This window comes from Lepisma saccharinum, chromosome 25, assembly GCF_977018435.1.
Source record: "Lepisma saccharinum chromosome 25, izLepSacc3.1, whole genome shotgun sequence".
Lineage (NCBI taxonomy): Eukaryota > Metazoa > Arthropoda > Insecta > Zygentoma > Lepismatidae > Lepisma > Lepisma saccharinum.
In genome coordinates this window covers 44661777-44680739 of record NC_139253.1, presented here as the reverse complement: position 1 = coordinate 44680739, position 18963 = coordinate 44661777, and the positions used below count along the sequence as shown (strand labels likewise).

The window sequence follows — 18963 nt, the reverse complement described above, 5'->3', positions numbered from 1 at the left end:
CCCTTGTCAGAATCAAGCATGCTACCTCTTCTCCAAGTAGCTCACATTAGTTTCCAGTTTGAAGAAACCAATGCACATGTGATGTTATTACAATTTTTAAGTGTAACGGTATTCAGCAATACATTTTCCTATTATCTATTTCAGAACGAAGATTTTTTTTTCTACATCCATATTTCTACTTGCAATTTTTGTTCAATTATGTATTGTATTACTGGTTTAGGGTTTCAAACTTCATGGAATGTGAAAGAGTTTTAAAAATCACAAAATTGTTTCTTTAGAAAGAATAATTATTGCAAAGTTGGCTACTATATGTTGGCTCCGAGGTGCTTTCTTGCCAAATTTACAAATTCAGGACTTTTAATTTTTTCAGGGCGAACAATTAAGATGTTGCAAAGAGTACATGGGGAGTATATGTTCCACTGTTTACAGTTATCCTAGTTCCTGGAAAAGAGAGTGCTGACTCACAGTTTTGATTTGTAAAAAAATAAAATCCTGTACCAAGGACATTGTTGTGCTATGATTTTTGACCCACCCTGTACCATGGAAAATTATTTTAAATTCAATACAAAAATAGTTCAACTCCTCTTGGTCTACAGTTTTCAGTCATCTTTAAGATAGATTACAGCAGGTTACAGTTCTATCAATATATATAAATAAATAATAAAAATACTTGCAAATTTTTACTTCTATTTGATACTGTTACTCACAACCAGCCATGAAACAAATGATGAATGACTAGATCAATTTACAGGTACAAGGCATGTAAATTTAAAAATTTTACTTTTACATGGGCAACTTGTTTTCATGTTTTCTTTTCAGGTTCATTTCTACATATCACAGAAATTCTTCGTGTTTTAGGCACTTCAAGCCCTCTGAATAATGATTTATCATTTCCCAAAATCTCATGAGTAAACTCATACCGTGCAAAATCCTTCATTATATACAACGACCTTCTTTTCAGCATAACATCAACGGTTTTGTCCTTTTCTTTTTCATAGACAAGCCTCATCACACTCGGTGTTAGCAAACTTAAGCCTGCAATTGTATTTCCACAGAATCTAACACTATCAACATGCGGTTTAATGTATCCCTCTTGTGCCAAGTCCAAAACATGAACAAGTGGGAGCAAACCCACAAGAGATGGGAACGCGATCTCTTTGACACGATTTAGTATTTCCGAATTTGCCGAATTCCAACGAAGTCTTTCAGTCTCACGGTAACCATGAATAGCATCATCCCAGTGATCAAACTCGTAACGCAATTTCTTCAAGTAAGGTTCCAGTTCATCTACAAGTGATTTCTCATCAGTTTCACTGAGGAAATTTTCTACAACTACCATGTCTTCCCGAAGTTTGTTTTTCACCTTGTCATCACACGATGAACTGAACTCGAGAAAATCTTTGTGCTCTGCACTTTCTACTTGAGACGGCTGCTGTACACACAGGCTAACATTTGGGTGGTAGTTAGCACACGAAGGTGGCCTAATTCGTCTTAGAACACCAGGAACATTACTTCTTAATATACTTGCAATCAGCACAACCATCATTCTTCAATACTTGAACTGCCAAAGTCCTATGAACATCAACTGGCTCTGAGGTACCAAAAAGCTGAAAGGTAAAGTATGATACTGAGAGTCCAAGTGCTTCAAAATAAACTCATCCGTTTACATGTACTACTGAAAAATACAATTTTGCCCAAATCCATTGCAGATACTTTGTCCAACAGATGTAGGTGTGATGTCATAGTATTTTCATTACTGTTTGATACGATGAATTTTATCTGTACCAGCCAATAAATGTTATGACAGCAGTACATGGATAACTTTCATAATAAACAGTTTGAGAGTAACTGCAGTGCCATTCGCTTTCTACAAATACACATTTGAAATTTATCTCTTATTTAAATTTCCGGGAATATCTTAGTGCATTGGGGAGGGAGGCAAAGTTCATTTTTCATGAAAAGTTCTTTGAAATTTGTTCTCCCCCAAGTTTTATTTACTAAAGCAAAAGTGTCCTTTAACATACGTAACTACAGATTGATCTGACCTGAAAATATGGGATCTTTCATTACATTTTCCCACCATACACATTTAAACTTTTGTCCCAACAAAAAAAAATGCCCTAAAATTTTCTAAAATTTACGTAGTGTTGTGAATGCATACTGTCAGATTAAAAACTAATTGGACTACAATTAACAATTACCCATTACATAAAAAAAGAGGTATATGAAATTTTGCTTATTCAATTGTGTTAATATATGGTAACTCATTTTTTTCGAGCATGCCTTTGATATTTCATCATGAGTTTGTTGGTGTTTTCCAAATGACCACTCTCAGAGAAATTCTATAAATAAACCATGTGTGGTCTGATCATCATAAAATTTTAATGAGGTGCAGGTGCAAAGGTTTTAAATACAATTCTTAATTTTCAGATTTTTTTTTTAATCAGACCAAAAACGTTCTCAACAATTTTGTGTAACAACCTTTTCTTAGTATTGGGTAAACACACACACAAAAAAAAGATCAAAAATTGAAGGGCACGCTCTCAGAAAAATCATGGTTACCAAAGTTTAACATAGAATTTAATGAGCTAAATTTTGATGTAACTCGTTTTTATGTAGGTCCCCCGGCCAATTTGTAATTGGTGTCCAAACTCGAGTATTCATAATTTTTAATCTGAGAGTAGTTATGCTACAGATTAAAGTTTCTACCAAATTCAATGTGTAAGAATATCACTGTAATCTGAGAAATTTAATACATGCAGATGGGTGTCTTGGATGGGCAGTTGGTGCATTAAATTCACAATGTCTGTTGATCCAAGGTCGCACTGATGTTGCCTGCCTGTAATACAGATCCCCCACCCCACCAAAATGAATTTCTCCTCATTAAATTTGTATTCTGGCAATGCACAGAAATACATATACAGGGTTGCGAAAACCTTTGGGAGACTTGTTTTTGGCTACTTTTGACATGAAAAAAAAAAAAAAAAAGGTTCTGTGTTTTTCTGAATACATTGTTTAATTTTATACTCAAAATCGGTTGGAAAGAACATTTTTACTTTGGTTGGTAGCTGGTGATAGTCTTCATAAAGTTATTTTTGCTGATTAGAAGATTTTCACTGTGGAGAGTACACAACCATCAAAACATCACTAATTACTGAAAAAGGGAATAGAAGAATCCCTCTGCTGAAAAATTTGTCGCTCTCTGTCATTTTTCAAACATCTGTTATGGTTTGGGGTGGCACTGATGCTATGAAAAAAAAAACCTTGGGTGTTCATCAATAAGTGTGTCAAAATTACACTGGTAGCTGGCTAGCTATTAGCTACTCATTTTCCATGATGTCTTGGAACCATTGGCAATGGGGCATTTCAGCCAAGATGGATTTTGGGGCAAGGATGCGTCAATGGCGTAACCATTGGGGGTGGGGCATTGCCCCCCAACCTTGGTCGGAAATGAGTTTTTGGGGGCAAACATTGACGGCCAAGTGTACCTACAGGGCACAATTACTGCCCAAAAAACTTCAAATTTTATGAAAATAAACATACTTTTCGTAAAATTTTCTTGCTCACTTTGCTTACAATGACTGCTTTTCTTCGTCTTTATCAAGTTCAGAACTGTAGCTAATCGGGAACGGCGGGAGATTGCCTTGGGCGCCGAACAATATAAATGAAAAAACTTGTAAAATTGATTGATTTGTGTTTTTTTTAAGTCTACTTTATGCACAGAAAGGCTAATTGAGACTGGGCCCATAGCTTAAAGTGGGTTCCGAACCACTATGTGCCTCCACCGGTATCGAACCTGGGATCCCTTGTTCACAAGGCAACGATGTTACCACTACACCATAGGGGAGGCACAAAAGTTGTAAATGATATAATGCCATGTTCTTCCGTGAAATTATTTGCACCCTATTAAATTAATATTGATTTCAGCCTGCAAAAAAATTGGATCCAAAAATTTTCTTGCTTGCTTCGCTTGCATTTTCTGTTTGTTCCCTGTAATGCATTGTAAATCACCAGACAGAGAATAAAGACTTGTCTTAATTGATTTTGTTTTAAATGCATGAACAATTGTTTGGAGGAAAGGGAGCATGCACATTTCAGAGACAATTTATGTAATGTTCGCTGTTGGTTTATTGTCAGATGGATGATTGGTAGTGTAATGTATTTAAATAATATAACTTGGAAGGACTATCAGAACACGTGATAGAGGAACAACATGATATTCAGAAGCGAGAAATAATGAGAGTTGATCATAAACCATTAAGTAGGAATGTATACGAAGCAGCGTATATCTGTAAAGGGAGGGATAATAAACTAAACAGAGAGGACGGGAACATTGATAAAAAATGGATTAAAATGTTCAAAAGGTGGGATACAACAAGGGAAAAAATCGGCTTCCAGGTCACCCCGCCTGTGATCAACGCGTCTCACAAAATAATAGATTTCAAGCTAGATATGACGTAACCCAACCAAAGTAGGGGAGGAAAGGGAGTAAGAGGGAAATACACCGCACAACTTCCGGCATTCCATGAGAGGCCTCCTTAGCTGTACTGCGTTCACAGAGTCACTTCTGGAAAAGTGTGTTTAACATGTTTTAGACTGTGTTTATGGATTTTTGCATCAGCATTCCAACGTAATGGTAGGAATAAGGCACCTACACATGTTCAGCTGGCTTAAATCACATTTTAACCTTTTTATCCATTTTTACCATACCTCTTGATCCATGTCTTGTTTGACACAGCCAATAGTATAATTAAATTGGCATAGTCTATCTACCTGATGAAGGGAGTAGTTACATCCCGAAACCTAGTTTCAAGGAAATCATATACTCACCATCATAAGTACTTTTAGGTATTTCATAAAATATTTTTTCTTTATACTGTACTGATAATTTACATTAAAAGGACTCCGACCTAGTCAAGTGGTTAGTGCTCTCGCCTTTAGTGTGAGTGGTTCCAGGTTTGTCTTCGATCACGAAAGCCAGAAAAAAAGTGATGTTTTTAAACATTAAAGATTAGATGAAATTAAATAATTGTCTACAAGAGAATAAAAACTTTAGTGAACTCACTGAGAGGAAAGATATCAAGCATGCTCATTACATCCAGGTATTGATATTCAAAATAAATGACCTGTAACAGTTGTCTCCTGTATACAAAAAATAATCGTGACCTGATTTAGTAGGAATGTTATTCATTCCTTACATCACATGAATCCATATCTAGTACAGGGTAATTAAAATGATTACATATGACTGTATTTTTCATGTTTATAAATATACAGTGATTACAAGCTCACAGAATAAAGAATACACACCAGAATTTTCTTTACATGTACTATGCGACTTCCAATGGTCACGTGAATAAATTCTAGACAAAGTCCAATTCCCACCATAAATGATCAAGCATATCTGTTGTTAACTCTATTACCAGGGAACAGATTTAAATGTAAATATACAGGGTGACTGGTAATTAGATGTATTCCCTGAAAGGGGTTAAAGTAGAGACAATTTGCAATAAATTTGACCATATGATAATACCCAGTTTCGAAAATAGTAGTTTTCGAGATAATCAAATTTTTCAATTGTTTCTTAAAAAAATGACAATTTTCCACATAAAAAGATGAATGGAAAAAAAACTGCTCATTGTATGGAACTTATTTCAGCATTTTCTGATAGCTAACAAATAAGTGTTTTGTTGAAAAAAAAAGTTTTTCCCAAATAACAATCACATGTAAGTAACGGGTGGGTCTAAACGTACAAGTGATGATAAAAAAATGCACTCTTAGTTTACTTGGCAATGTATTAATAACAAAAATGGTACGACACGAAGCGTACAAATTACTTAAATTACTTCCTTGTGACATCTGCTATCCAACAAGGTACAAATGTTGGTAACATTCACATTTGTGTACAACAAATAATACTTTGTTCATCTTCATGCGAATGGAATCAATGAACAATACAATTAAAGAACATTACATGTCTTGCTCAAAGTGGGCACCTCCGTTACGAATGCAGGCCCGCAGGTTTTTACGGACATTTGGTCTCTTAACTCGTGATGTGAAGGTGTCCTTGATGTGTTGACCAGCTGTTAAGATCCACTCCCTGAGCTCTTCTTGCGAGTTTACCTGTGTCTTGTCATGTGGCTCCAAATTTAAAAGTCACAAGGCTACAAATCGGGGGATCGAGCCGGCCATGGAATCGGGTCACCTCGGTCAATCCATTTCTTTGGGTAATTTTCATCCAGCCACTGTCGCACGCCCAGGCAGAAGTATGGATGGGCGTCATCAACAATTATTTGATCGAGCCAATTTTCCTGCCCCAAATCTTAAATGGCATCACTTATGAACATTTTTTGAGGAACGGGATGGCAATGTTGTTGGAGGATGTGCCTCTAGCTACAAGACGTGACATGATTTATCAGCATGATGACTGCCCAGCTCGATCCCCCGATCGATTTGACGCCTTGTGACTTTTACATTATATTAGCAACATTTGTACCTTGTTGGATAGCAGATGTCACAAGGAAGTAATTTAAGTAATTTGTACGCTTCGTGTCGTACCATTATTTTATGCAGTTTTGAATACAGCATCAGTCGGAGGACCAGAGGAGATTCACATTTCAGCACTTAAAAGTTTGGTAACAAAAAATGAAGGCTATTGCACTTTATTTAGCTGAATGAGTCACTTTTGGTAACAAAAAATGAAGGCTATTGCACTTTATTTAGCTGAATGAGTCAATTGCTTAATGAAAATTGACATTTTTAAAAAAATTGCTCCCTACTTCATTCTACATTTTGATTAAAATAACTAGATATAGAGGGTATTCACATGAAACCTCCCTGATTTCAAATTACAATGGTGAGGAAATTATTCGATATAGAGCCTTGCAGTTTGTAGAATCATGCAAAGCAACTCAAAAGTTTTATTATTATTATTATTTTCAGTGCGCTTCTACGTGGGTTCCTTTCGTAACACTTAAAATGTCTAGGCGATACTTGATCTTGACCCACTATTGACCTGATTGCCCTTAACACTCCCAGTGGCTAGGAACTTGTCATACAAAGCCTTCATTATCTTTACATGTGGTGGCTTCCATCCAATTTCACGTCTGGAATGTCGTTGGGACTGAAATTGGTGATTTTGTTTCCGCATACCACACTACGCACTGTGTTCTCTCTTGCCGCAAGGCTCTATGTCAAATAGTTTCCTCACAATTGTAATTTTAAATCAGGGAGGTTTCATGTGGTTTTCATATCAAAACATTTTTTTTTAGTACATTTATATTTATTCCCTGCTGATTATGTTTGCCCATCTCCATAAAAAAGCAACATCACATGCATTCTAATAAAATGTAGGAGAATTTTTCGTAAACATTACAGAACTACAGAGATGGTTGTGTCGGCAGTTCAACACTGGATGAACTCAAGGTTTGCATTCTTAGCACTCTAGAATCTGTAACAAGAGTCATGCTTGATCAATTACAACGAGAACTGAATTACCATTTAGATACCATATAAGTGACCATGGTGAGTCATATAGAACATTTGTAAGGTGTCTTCAGTGTTCTATAAGCATGTAATCGCTGCATCTTTATAAAATCAAAAAATTAGGGCTGAGCCGATGTATTGGTATTGATAAGAATTGGTTGCACTTTTCTTTCAGATTCAAATGTCTAGGAGAGCAGCAACTTGCCTGTCATTTGTCTTCTTCAAAGGTTTGTTCACCCTTCCTTATGACATGTTGGGAGGCCAGCACAAGAAGTCCCATGTAAATTTTTCTAGATATGTTGGATAAACCTCCACCCTTCTGTAAGGTATATGATTGATAAGATCAAGTAAAAGCTGCACCCAAATGTGACCTCGAAGGCATGGCACTGAATGGTAAATATTATGTGGAAATAAAATAAACCAGTCATTCCCAATTCTTGTTTGCAAACTCATGTGATAAGAAAGGTGGAAGTTTTTAAACCATCATTACTATCATGCTGGGCTAGGAGATTGAGAAATTCTTGGGAAAGAGATGAATGTCTATGTAGAATTCAGTTTATCTACATTCAAGCGGGAGGGAGGTTTGTGGATTCAGCAATTTGTTTTTGTGATCCTCCCTCTTCTGAGATGGCTGGAATAGTCTGATACCGCAGTGACTTGGCTTCTATTGCAAATAACACAGAATAATGGACAGCAGCAGGGCAAAAACAGAAACAGACAAATGAGCAGTATTTCCACGTTGCTTTTATCTTCCCCAGCTTAACCCAAATAGAGATGAATGTCAGTTACATGAAACTGAAGCAGGAACACTTACATTCTATGGATTTTTCCATATAAGTGCAACATTTCAAAAACTTTCTTTTTTGTATCCTCTGGTTCTAGAAAAGTTTACACGAAAATGTTTTACCAAATGTCACAAGACATTTTACGGGGTTATAATGCTAAATGAGAATAATTCGGGAATTATTTAATGCATTAAAGGAATGTGACGTGATGAGTTACAGTGTTAGTATGAATCAAGTTAACTAGCCTGGGTTCTTTTTAACTGAAATTACACAAGTATTGATATGGGCAGGAATTGGGTCAGGGTATCAGTATCAGCAAATTGTGGTATTAGCTCAGCCCTACAAAAAATATAATATAGTAGTCATTTCAAAAAATATAATATAGTAGTCATTTCTAATAACAAGAACGATTTTCAATTACCCTGTACAATACTGACATGTTATGTTACATGCCTTGCCTTACATAGTTCAAAAGCAAATTTATCAGAGAAACAACAAGAACAATACTCTGTACTATTAGTTATACCTGAAATTGTCTTCTTATTTGTTCCACATAGATGACCGCTGCCTGGAAGGCAAAAAATTTGATCAGAAACTGTTCACTTATAGATTCTGCTTAAAACAATGAAGCACGGAGGCATCTTTTGCACAAACATGAGAAAACTCTGGACAAGCAAAAGCTTGCCCTCATGACAATGTCGTTGCATTGTAATCAAGGTGTTCCAGGTTTGATACCAATTGCAGGCACATTGTGGTTAAAACCATCAAGTCCAGTCCTGATTAACCTTCTGTGTATGAAGTTTACTTAAAACAAGCATTTAATCAATCAATTGAGACAATTTAATCTGAAGGTTGTTTTGGTGGGGAAATGTTAGGTCTCATAGCTAATAACTGTATTTTGTTCATTGAGTGGATTACAAGCAGTAAAAAGTTAAAAAAAAAGGTAAAGTGCTCCCCTGTGCATAGCACCATGCCATGAAGGTGTATAGGGGTGTGGGGTAACACCCCACACTTTCTTGATCCGGTCGTGAGTGGGGGTGATGTGATCAGCATCACGCCCTGACTGCCTTTACCCCCCCCCAGGGTTTCCCCCAGGTACCCATGTTATTCGACGCTGGATGGGTGCCCGGGCCGCTTCCATCGTTAGAAAAGTTCCCGGATTTGAACCAGCCGGGGATCGGACCCGGGACCTTTAGCATGGTAGTCAAGAGCGTTACCGACTGGATTACAAGCAGTGGAAATAGTAATAAAATAGAGAACCGTACCATACCCTTAGCAATTTTTGTTAAAATACATGGTCTGACAATTAAGTTCAAGATCTTGCCACCATGCATGTATGATGGCAGCACTGTGCAGACTGCTCAGTAAGGTTTCATAACCTTGGTATACCAGTGTCTTATGTGTATTTGTGTGCAGTTTTGAGAATGTCTGAGCTTGAATTAGCAACAAAAACTTGTCAAGAGTGGAAGTGAAGTCAGGTCATGAAGAAAACGGCAGTGTACAATGGATTAAAGTTTTTCTGAGAGAAATGGAAGCATCACTGATGAGTGTCAGGGCAGGTAGTAACAAACAGAATTGGCAAAAATTCACTAAACTGTGTGTCGAAATTGTCGGCCGACTGTGAGAAGCATAGCAGACATCAATAGAGAAACAGTTTTGAAAATCTTAACTGAAAACCTTGGAAATGAGAAAGGTCTGTGGAAAAATGGTCCTGAAACAGATCACCGATGCACAAAACTAGGGTCGAGGTTTGCCAAGATCTTTTGGAGAGGCAGCACGATGTTTTTGGGCTATGCTATCACTGGTGATAAATCATGGATGTATCAATGCGACACTGAAACACAGCATCAAAGCGCACAATGACAATCCTCCATGACCAAAAATGTTAATGTCAGTCATATCAGAAGAGTTATTCATTATGAATATGTACCAATTGGATATGTACCAATTGGACAAACAGTTAACCAAGTTTACTCTTTGGAAGTGCTGAAAAAGGCTGCATGAATACGTTAGACGAAAAGGAGCTGAACTTTTTTGCCAACAATTCAAAGCTAATGCACCAACTCACACAGTACTGTATGTGGAGATTTACCGAGCACACAAATAACTGTGCTGGAACACCCTCCATACTCAGATAAAGGAAATATTGAAAGGAAGATATTTTGATGACATTCAGAGCATTAAATTTAACATGAAGGCAGTTGTGATGGCCGTTTGAGAAAGAGAGTTCCAAAATTGCTCTGCAAGGCAGACTAGGTGCCAGCATCAGTGCATAGCTTCCCAAGGGGAGTACTTCAAAGGTAACCACTACTGTCGGATTAAAAATTATAGATACTCGAGTTTGAACTCCAATTAAAAATAATCATTAGACCTACGTAAAAAGGAGTTACATGAAAATTTAGCTTATTCAATTCTGGATTAATCTATGCTAACCAAATTTTTTTTCGAGCATGCCTTCTATTTTTTTATTGTCTTGAGAACAAAAAAGAGCCATTTTCTTCAGTTTTGCAAATGATCGCTCTCTGAAATTCTATAAATAAAAAGAAGGTTGCCCAATTGTGATGAAATTTTAGTATGGTGCAGGCAGAAAGGTTGTGAACACAATTCTTGAATTTTCAGATTTTTAAAATTTGTCAAAAACCGTTATAATTTTTTTCTCTCTTTCTCTCTCTCTCCTCCCCACCCCCCCCCCCCTCTCTCTCTCTCTCTCTCTCTGACCGTTATCAATTTATCAAAACAACTTTCCAAGGTTCAACAGACATTGCTATGTGAATAAAAATCTGTATAAAATCAGTTTCGCAATGTGAATTGACAATGATAATGAATTTTAAAAACAGATGCCAAGAGCTTCATACCAATATTGTATTTATAGGATTACCCAATACTTACAAAACATTATTTTGCAAAATTGATAAAAGTTTTGTTTGACAAATTATAAAAATCTGAAAGTTAAGAATTGTGTTTAAAACCTTTCTGCCTGCACCATACTAAAATTTCATCACAATCTGACAACCTGTTTTTCATTTATAGAATTCCAAAGAGAGCAATCGTTTGCGAAACTAAAAAAATGGCACATTTTTTGTTCTCACAAAAAAAAAATAGAAGGCATACTCGAAAAAAAAAATTGGTTAGCATAGATTAATGCAGAATTGAATAAGCTAAATTTTGATGTAACTCGTTTTTATGGTCTACTTGTTAATTTTTAATTGGAGTCCAAACTTTAGTATCTTTAACTTTTAATCCGACAGTAGTGATATTCAGCAATGAGGTATGTAGCACGAGTTCACAAACTTAATTGTACGAACTTTATCTTATCTTGTTCAATAAAGCTCTGCAACACTGTATAAAATGCCACATAATTTAAATAAACAGTAAAATTTTCCAACATGTCACCTACCTCCTTGATGTTTTTTTTTAACAAGATAATATTAATTATTTACTTCACTTAATGCCACTTCCTTATTAATTAATAAACAATAATGGTAATTAAGTAAAGTGTGCATTAACATTTTTACAACTGCCTTGATACTAAATTCCTCATATTCTGAAATGAGTCAAATATGAATGTGAATTTCGTTGTTTGAAACATTGGTTTTTGCCAACCTGAAAATAATGAAGGCAGCAGATTGGCACTGTTTCTGTGAAATAAACAGAGTATCTAGGGGTATTTTCACACTTTACACTATAACCAAGCATTTGCCACCTTGCCCAAAATCAAGGGACTACACACCGATGAACAGACGTAAATACAAAAACCCTCGATGAACAGACGTAAATACAAACACCCTGAAGAAGAAGAAGACAGAATCAGTCTCAAGACACATAGCTACGAATAGGACCTGAGGAAATTGTAACAATTACGTGCAATTGTACTTTTTACTTACAACTGCCTTTAATGTTAAGGGAACCTTCAAATTGAAGTGGCATTGAAGTGGCTTTTCAGTCTGTAAATAAGCATTGACTGTGCAAGCACAACCAACAAACTTAGGTGATATGATGTACAACTTCAAGAAAACAGTCCATTCTGAGTGATATACAAGCAACAAGTGAGTGTGTAGCTTGTCTCGTTACTTTGGTCTGAACCCCCAAAATCTTAGATTCCTTTCTACCTCTGGTATTAGCAAGTAAGCTCCAAGAAAATGAACTTTCTTTCACTGCATTTCCAATGCGGAACTTTGCACGAAGAAACCACTGCTAAAAGATCAGACACAATAGTGAAAGTGTGAAAGAGCAAAATGCATTAACTAACAAATTGTATTTGAAATGTTCCTTCTAATTTACAGTTAGTACAGGCATTTAAACACATTTCTTGATGTAATGTTTTGAGAGAACACATACTAGCTTCATCAGGCTTATCAAGTTACAAATAAATGCCTGATAAATAGGGGACACAAATTTATGGTAAATAAGCGGTAAATAAAATGTTAGATCAGCACGATATACCAGCGGTGAAAAAAAAATTGGCACACACTTTTTCATTATGAGAGAAAACAACATACAAAAGAGCTATAAATTGATAAACTACTTCATTTTTATATACTGCACACATACACAAGTACTTAGCTGTCCAACCAAAAAGAAAACATCAACAGAAAATCACTTCATTTCTAATTTGCATATCTCAAGTGATTTATTCATTGTATGTATTTAAAGGATATCCTTGTTGTCCAACAAATAAAATAATCACTACTGCACATACACAAACACATGTTGAAAATCACATGATAACAAACAAAATTCATTCATGACTGAACACAAATGACACAATCGTTTCCCTTGATGTGCGGGAACACACTAATCTTATCGCTGCTACAGCTAGCAAGTCCAATGAAATTGGAAGTTGAGTAGACATTCGGGGGAAGAAAGGAATGCAGCTTGAGAGGGGCGAAGTTTTCGAACTGAGATTATGTGCATGGGAAATTACAATTTGCAGCGTCTTCCTGATGTGATCGAAGATAAAACGTTCTTCAGCTGCAAGTGGTAGGAAACTTTAAGCAAACGTTTCGTTACAAATCGACAGTTTGCACGCACAACCTCGATTGCTGGTTCTTGCGTGTTTTCTACTTAATTTGATGATATTTCACGATTATTTCGCGTAAAAGCGTTCATTTCGTGGAAAAGCACACATTTTGCATTACTTCGTGAAACTCATGCATATTTCATCATTGGGGGTGTAGTTACGTGCACAATGTTCAAAATTGCATCTTTTTTTCACATTTCGCACATCGCGAAAATTCATTGTCCCTACTGATAAAGCTAGCCTTTTTGTATTGAAATGTTACATCAAAAAATGTGTTTACGTGCTTGTACCAAACAAATTTGATGAAAAATACTACAATGCAGACAATATAACAACATATCCATGTTGTTTTTAGTTTTACATCATTTTCCTTTCGCTAATGACGACAATGAGGATGAATGATGATTACATGAAATTGATGAACGGGCAAGTATAAAAATTATCAGATGCCTAGGCCAGACACCTTTTGTGGTGAGACCAAAAGAGGACCACTGATGTGTTTGGTTCAAAAGGCAGAAGAATCCATATGTGGGTTATTCTACTTGTTCAATACAACTGTTATTATTAGCTACCAGTGACATATTCTCCATGTTACCACGTTTACTGCCTGTAAATCAATTTTTTTTCATATATTTTATAAATTTAGCATTAATATATATGGGTATTTGCTATGTATTATGCAAACTATTAACGTAAATTATCTAGAAAACAAAGACTGGTTTAAGTTCACCAGATTATTCTCGATATCAATCTTCTGAGGACCAGCTTTCTTCAGAGATTGTACACAGGAAGGGCAAGGGAGCCAAAGCAAATGACTATTTACAAACATGGCATCTTCAGGATTAGTTCTATCACTGGAAACAACATTGGCAGGAGAAAACTGCTCGGTTCTTCCAAAGAGCATAGGATCCTTTTTGGCTCCTTCCTGCTTTCTATGCCACTCTTGGCAGAGGCAGTGTTTCTGCATGAAGGGAAATTTTCCCTTGTGCAAGGAAATCTAGGTACAATTTTAGGTAAAAATGGGAGATTTTATGAAAAACATAGATATAGTTGAAAAATTTGAAGATGTCAGACTTCAATTTATATTTTACTTGAATGCCTGCATTGGTGTTAAATTTTTATTAATCTAATTAATCTATATGGCATGTATAAAAATAAATAAGAATTGTTGCAGTAAACCAGGTCAAATATTCAGAATACGCCACTCCAAATGTCTACAGTAATAACTACTATTATTACTTACATTTAAAATCTCCACGACTGTTGCTCGTTGTACACTTTATGCTTCTACACACCTATAAAAAAACACAGACTAAAGCTCTAGATTCATATAAAAACCTATTCTGCCTTAGTGTTATGGCATCCTCTAAGGTGAGAAATCCTGAAGAGCACTTTCAAGATTCCTGTCCTTGGCCTGGAAAGTAAACATATTTTGTTCAGTCTTTTTCAAAATTAAACAGTCACTGACACTAACATTAATTTCAATGCCCTATCCAAACTTTAACTAGGCTATAAAAAATATTTTTTCAATATTCACTGGATTTAGAAAATGACAAGTTAGTACTTATCATGTGGCCCTTCTAATGCATGAGTCTCTTTTCTCAAAATCGCAGTTATTGCAGAATTAACCAGATATAAAAAATATATTATGAACTCAAATTTAATTTAAAATTGTTCATATTCAGGGGAAGAAAATTAAATGTACTTGTCATCATAGAATAAGTTGTTAAATTATCAAAAAATCACGACTGATCTACGCAGGCTATTATAAAATATAGCTTTTTTTTGTTTAATGAACTATATTAAATATAATATTCTCTGAAACTTCAGTAAACACTATCTGACAGTCCTATCATGTGTTGAGAAAAAAAGTTTTCTACTAAAAAAAAAAAAAAACAATTTCAAAATACATAAACTACTCCACCTTTTATCTAAAGATGTCCTCTAACAAGAGTTGTCCTGACGGCCTGATCTGCCTTCAAGATTCAAGGCCTGTAAAGCAAACACAACTTGTTCAGTTTCCTTTAGATATCAGTTTCATTCAAAATGGAAAAAATTACAACAACCAGTCATTTACTGGCAGGTACATACACATACAAAGAAACAGCATTTCTTCCAAATATTACATCCATCACTACCATATATTGGCAGCGTATCTGCTTACCTTAATATAAACAGAACACATTTATTACATGATTAAGATATTTGCCAGTATTTCACTGTGATGTAAAAATGTAAACTACAACCACAACATGCAGAAACTAAAAACTCTTGTTGATTTACACCACACAGAATTTACAGGCATATCTCACTTCCTCCTTGAAACAGTGCAATTAATACTAAATCTACATACAGATTAACATTCAACATTCACCAAACAGCAATCAATTTTACTGAGATAAAATATGTGGAAGCTTTCTTACAGAACCATTGATTTGGGCCAGCAAAGCCAATTTTGACAATTCTTTTCCTTTCCAAAAACTGTATTTCCGAATTTAAAAATAATATATACGACACTGTGAGATTGTATTGCAGATATCTAAACAACAGTGAAAGCAAACTATATGAAAGTGAAAGCAAACTATATGAAGTTTCACTTCACTGCTCCGGGGGAATCCTATAGATGTAATTCTACAGAATTTCGAATATCATAGTAGCTTTAAACATTTAAATGGTATGGACTGAACTTGGTTGCAGAGTTATCACTGGATGGTGAATGCCGTTACAAGATATTCAAGAAACAATGATAATTATGTACAATAACGAATGGAAGAATCATTATTCACACATTCGTTGCTTATTATGTCAACCCCATTCCTCTGGTCCTGGCACGTATAAATAGTTTGTCCAGTAACTGCTGTCATAAGAGGTGGGTTGTAAATAGCAAGATTGTTTCTTAGTTTGTATAACTTATTTGCTCTAAAGAAGCATTTAAATGATGTTCACAATTATGATAGTTTTCATGTCACATGCTTTAAACCAATGTATCACTTGTTACTTATTCAGTCATTATGCTGAAGAGAGGACACTACTATCATATATATATTTCAAATTCTCATAATCAAAACGATCACTGATTATTGGTTGTTCCTTCTATGGGAGTTAAAGACACTGGCATTTTCCTATCCTGTTCATAAGAAATAAAAAGATGTCTGCTTTTCATGCAAAAGAGTATTTTGACCGTAAATAACTGAATTCACAAATATATGCACACGTTCATTTAGACATGAAGTTTCACTACTGCTCTTTCACCATCAATCTTTCAGTGCATGTCTTCCTCCAAACATTTGTACTTGAGAGTAAAGCTGGCTTACAAATCAAATTCAACCTGTACTTTTGTGCACATTTGCTCAGTTACAGAATGATATAGTACGTAATGCCTGTGTATCATAACAAAATTATCGAAATATGCATGGAAATTTTCCATTGCAAGTCTATGCTATTTATTACTGTTATATAATAGTAAATAATGGATATTAAAAAATAGTGTTTTGAAAGTCCTTTCTTCAAGGAGGTACTGAAACACCATTACAGATAAGGTGAATATGCTGAAGGTTTATGTGTACAAATTAGCTCATGTCTAAATGCACACTGGATAATCACAAGAACACTGGTAGAAGATGAGATACATGAGACACTAAGAAGAAGCAAAAAAAATCTGAGAGCATCATCATTTTAAACTGACAGTTTATATAACACAAAAATAAGAACGTATTTACACATTAATATCCAAGAATTCTCCAAAAAGCAAAAACTGCAGTGATTTCTTCTTGAAACAAATATCACATTTTTTTGTGGAAAATCGAGGACACAAAATGTAACCTTAATTATAAGTATGTACAATTTATAATATATATACAATATAAACACATTATTCATCACAATTGCTGAAAAATTGCTGTCTATTACCTCTCTAACTAGGCAAAAAACTGAGAGACTTGAAAAAGGAATCCTCCCATGCAGAAAGTGCATTAGCACTGCAAACCGAACAAAATTCTAAAGATAATTTTTTGTTTGAAATGTGAATGCACACTCCAGCATTTGTTAGTGATTCATCAGTTTCTGATGAGGAAAAATAATTGTGTTCATCCTGCAGCAAATTCAAACTATTTTGCCCATTCCCTGATGTACAAGGAAATATGTCATCAATTGCTGCCATTGACAATGGTACATCATTTGCAATCAATGACCAATCATCATCATCTGTCCAGGCCATAGCTGAGGAAACATTCTGGTACTCTGGATCTGAAGGTTGAGTTGGCAATGTATTTGTTTTCGATGATTCTTCTGAAGGTGGTGACATGCAGGTTTCTGAAACAGGTTTATTAGTAAATTCTTTTGACACACACTGCGAACTTACCAAAGAAGATGTCATTGGAAGTCCCGAATTATCCTGTACGCACTTCAACAATCGTGATATTTCACTGCTGTTCGCCAACACACTTTTTAAATAAAGTACATTCGATTGCAAAGACTTGATGGTATTCTTTTGTTCTGTAACTAATTGTTTAAGTTTATTATTTTCTTCTTTTATGCTGATCACATCCTTTTCAAGAGTATGGATATAATGTTTCTTCTTCAACCTATTTTCACGTGCAACCAAGGCATTCTTGGACAGAAACTTATTTCCTTCACGTGATTTTGTTACTTTTTCAGTTCTCTTCCTTCTATTCATTTTGTTGTAAAACAAAATTACACTGTTTCGAAGATTTGATTGGTGATCCTTGGAAACGTATACGTTGCAGTGCTGCAAATCGGAGGCCGAAACTTCAGTAATAATTCTATATCAAAGATACTTTACACGAAACGTATGAAATACGTTCCAGTGGGTTGAGGTTAACTTCAGGCGTAGAATGTTCTACCACAGAGAAGGTTCTACGCTCCACAAAAATTAAAAACTCGTCAAGATCCTTCTTCCGATTCACTATTCACAATATGAAAACACTTGGGTGCACAAAATATTGTAAACTTAAATGCACAAAACAGTCCATATTACTTTGGACTTACATTGGTTTTTCTTTCTCCTGTTCACGTCCGACTTCCTGAGGGTTTCGTGGCACCACCAGTGTTGCCACAATATGAGGGCACAATTTCCCTTTCCAAGGGGCAAGGGCAAACTTTCCGTTTTTGGACAAGTTTTTCTCTTCACCTAAGCAAATCATACAATAATAATAAGTATTAGTAGTGGTAGCAGCAGTAGCTGTAATTATTATTATTATTAGTGGTGGTGGGATGCTGGTGGAAGCAGTAGCAGTAGTTTTTCCGTTGGTCCATGTCCGTGTGAATAAAAAATGTTAAATTTTTCACATACATGTTACTTTCATTTCATCGCTTCCTGACCAGATGTCCCAGATTTGGATCCTGGTCAGGAATCCATTTAGTCGTTAATCCTCATCGTTACTATTATCCGAAGGTGCAGAAAAGCGATGTACTTAACAGAAATATAAATAGATATAGATATTCAAGGGAGCAGAAAAAAGAACAGAGAAAATGAAAATGTGGATATGAAACTGAGCAGAAAAAAGAACAGAGAAAATGAAAATGTGGTTATGAAACTGGAACTTAACATAAACTGTAATAATGTTGTCAGATGTCTTAGGGCCGATTTTTCAATGTCCAGTTAAGGTTCATGTTAGCACGTAACTGGAAGTTAGTGAAAATTTCGGTTTTTCA

General features: G+C 35.4%; 2 protein-coding genes across 4 annotated transcripts; both read right to left on the bottom strand.

Annotated features, from left to right (window-relative positions):
- Nucleotides 1-564: 564 nt before the first annotated feature.
- Nucleotides 565-18362, bottom strand: LOC145978821 (RNA demethylase ALKBH7, mitochondrial). 3 transcript variants are annotated; one of them, XM_083111688.1, is made up of 5 exons: nucleotides 18298-18362; nucleotides 15215-15282; nucleotides 14534-14704; nucleotides 8797-8838; nucleotides 565-1607 (listed from the first exon to the last, which is right to left on the bottom strand). In XM_083111688.1, the coding sequence occupies exon 5, from the start codon at nucleotides 1544-1546 to the stop codon at nucleotides 803-805; it is 744 nt and encodes a 247-aa protein (XP_082967814.1). In that variant the 5' UTR covers nucleotides 1547-1607; nucleotides 8797-8838; nucleotides 14534-14704; nucleotides 15215-15282; nucleotides 18298-18362; the 3' UTR covers nucleotides 565-802. The 3 variants fall into 3 exon arrangements, with proteins under 3 accessions (XP_082967814.1, XP_082967815.1, XP_082967816.1); XM_083111689.1 differs by lacking the exon at nucleotides 8797-8838; XM_083111690.1 differs by lacking the exons at nucleotides 8797-8838; nucleotides 14534-14704; nucleotides 15215-15282; nucleotides 18298-18362 and adding an exon at nucleotides 5066-5088.
- LOC145978822 (uncharacterized) lies at nucleotides 15388-18352 on the bottom strand. The gene has a single exon (XM_083111691.1). The coding sequence runs from the start codon at nucleotides 17963-17965 to the stop codon at nucleotides 17204-17206; it is 762 nt and encodes a 253-aa protein (XP_082967817.1). The 5' UTR covers nucleotides 17966-18352; the 3' UTR covers nucleotides 15388-17203.
- Nucleotides 18363-18963: the final 601 nt, after the last annotated feature.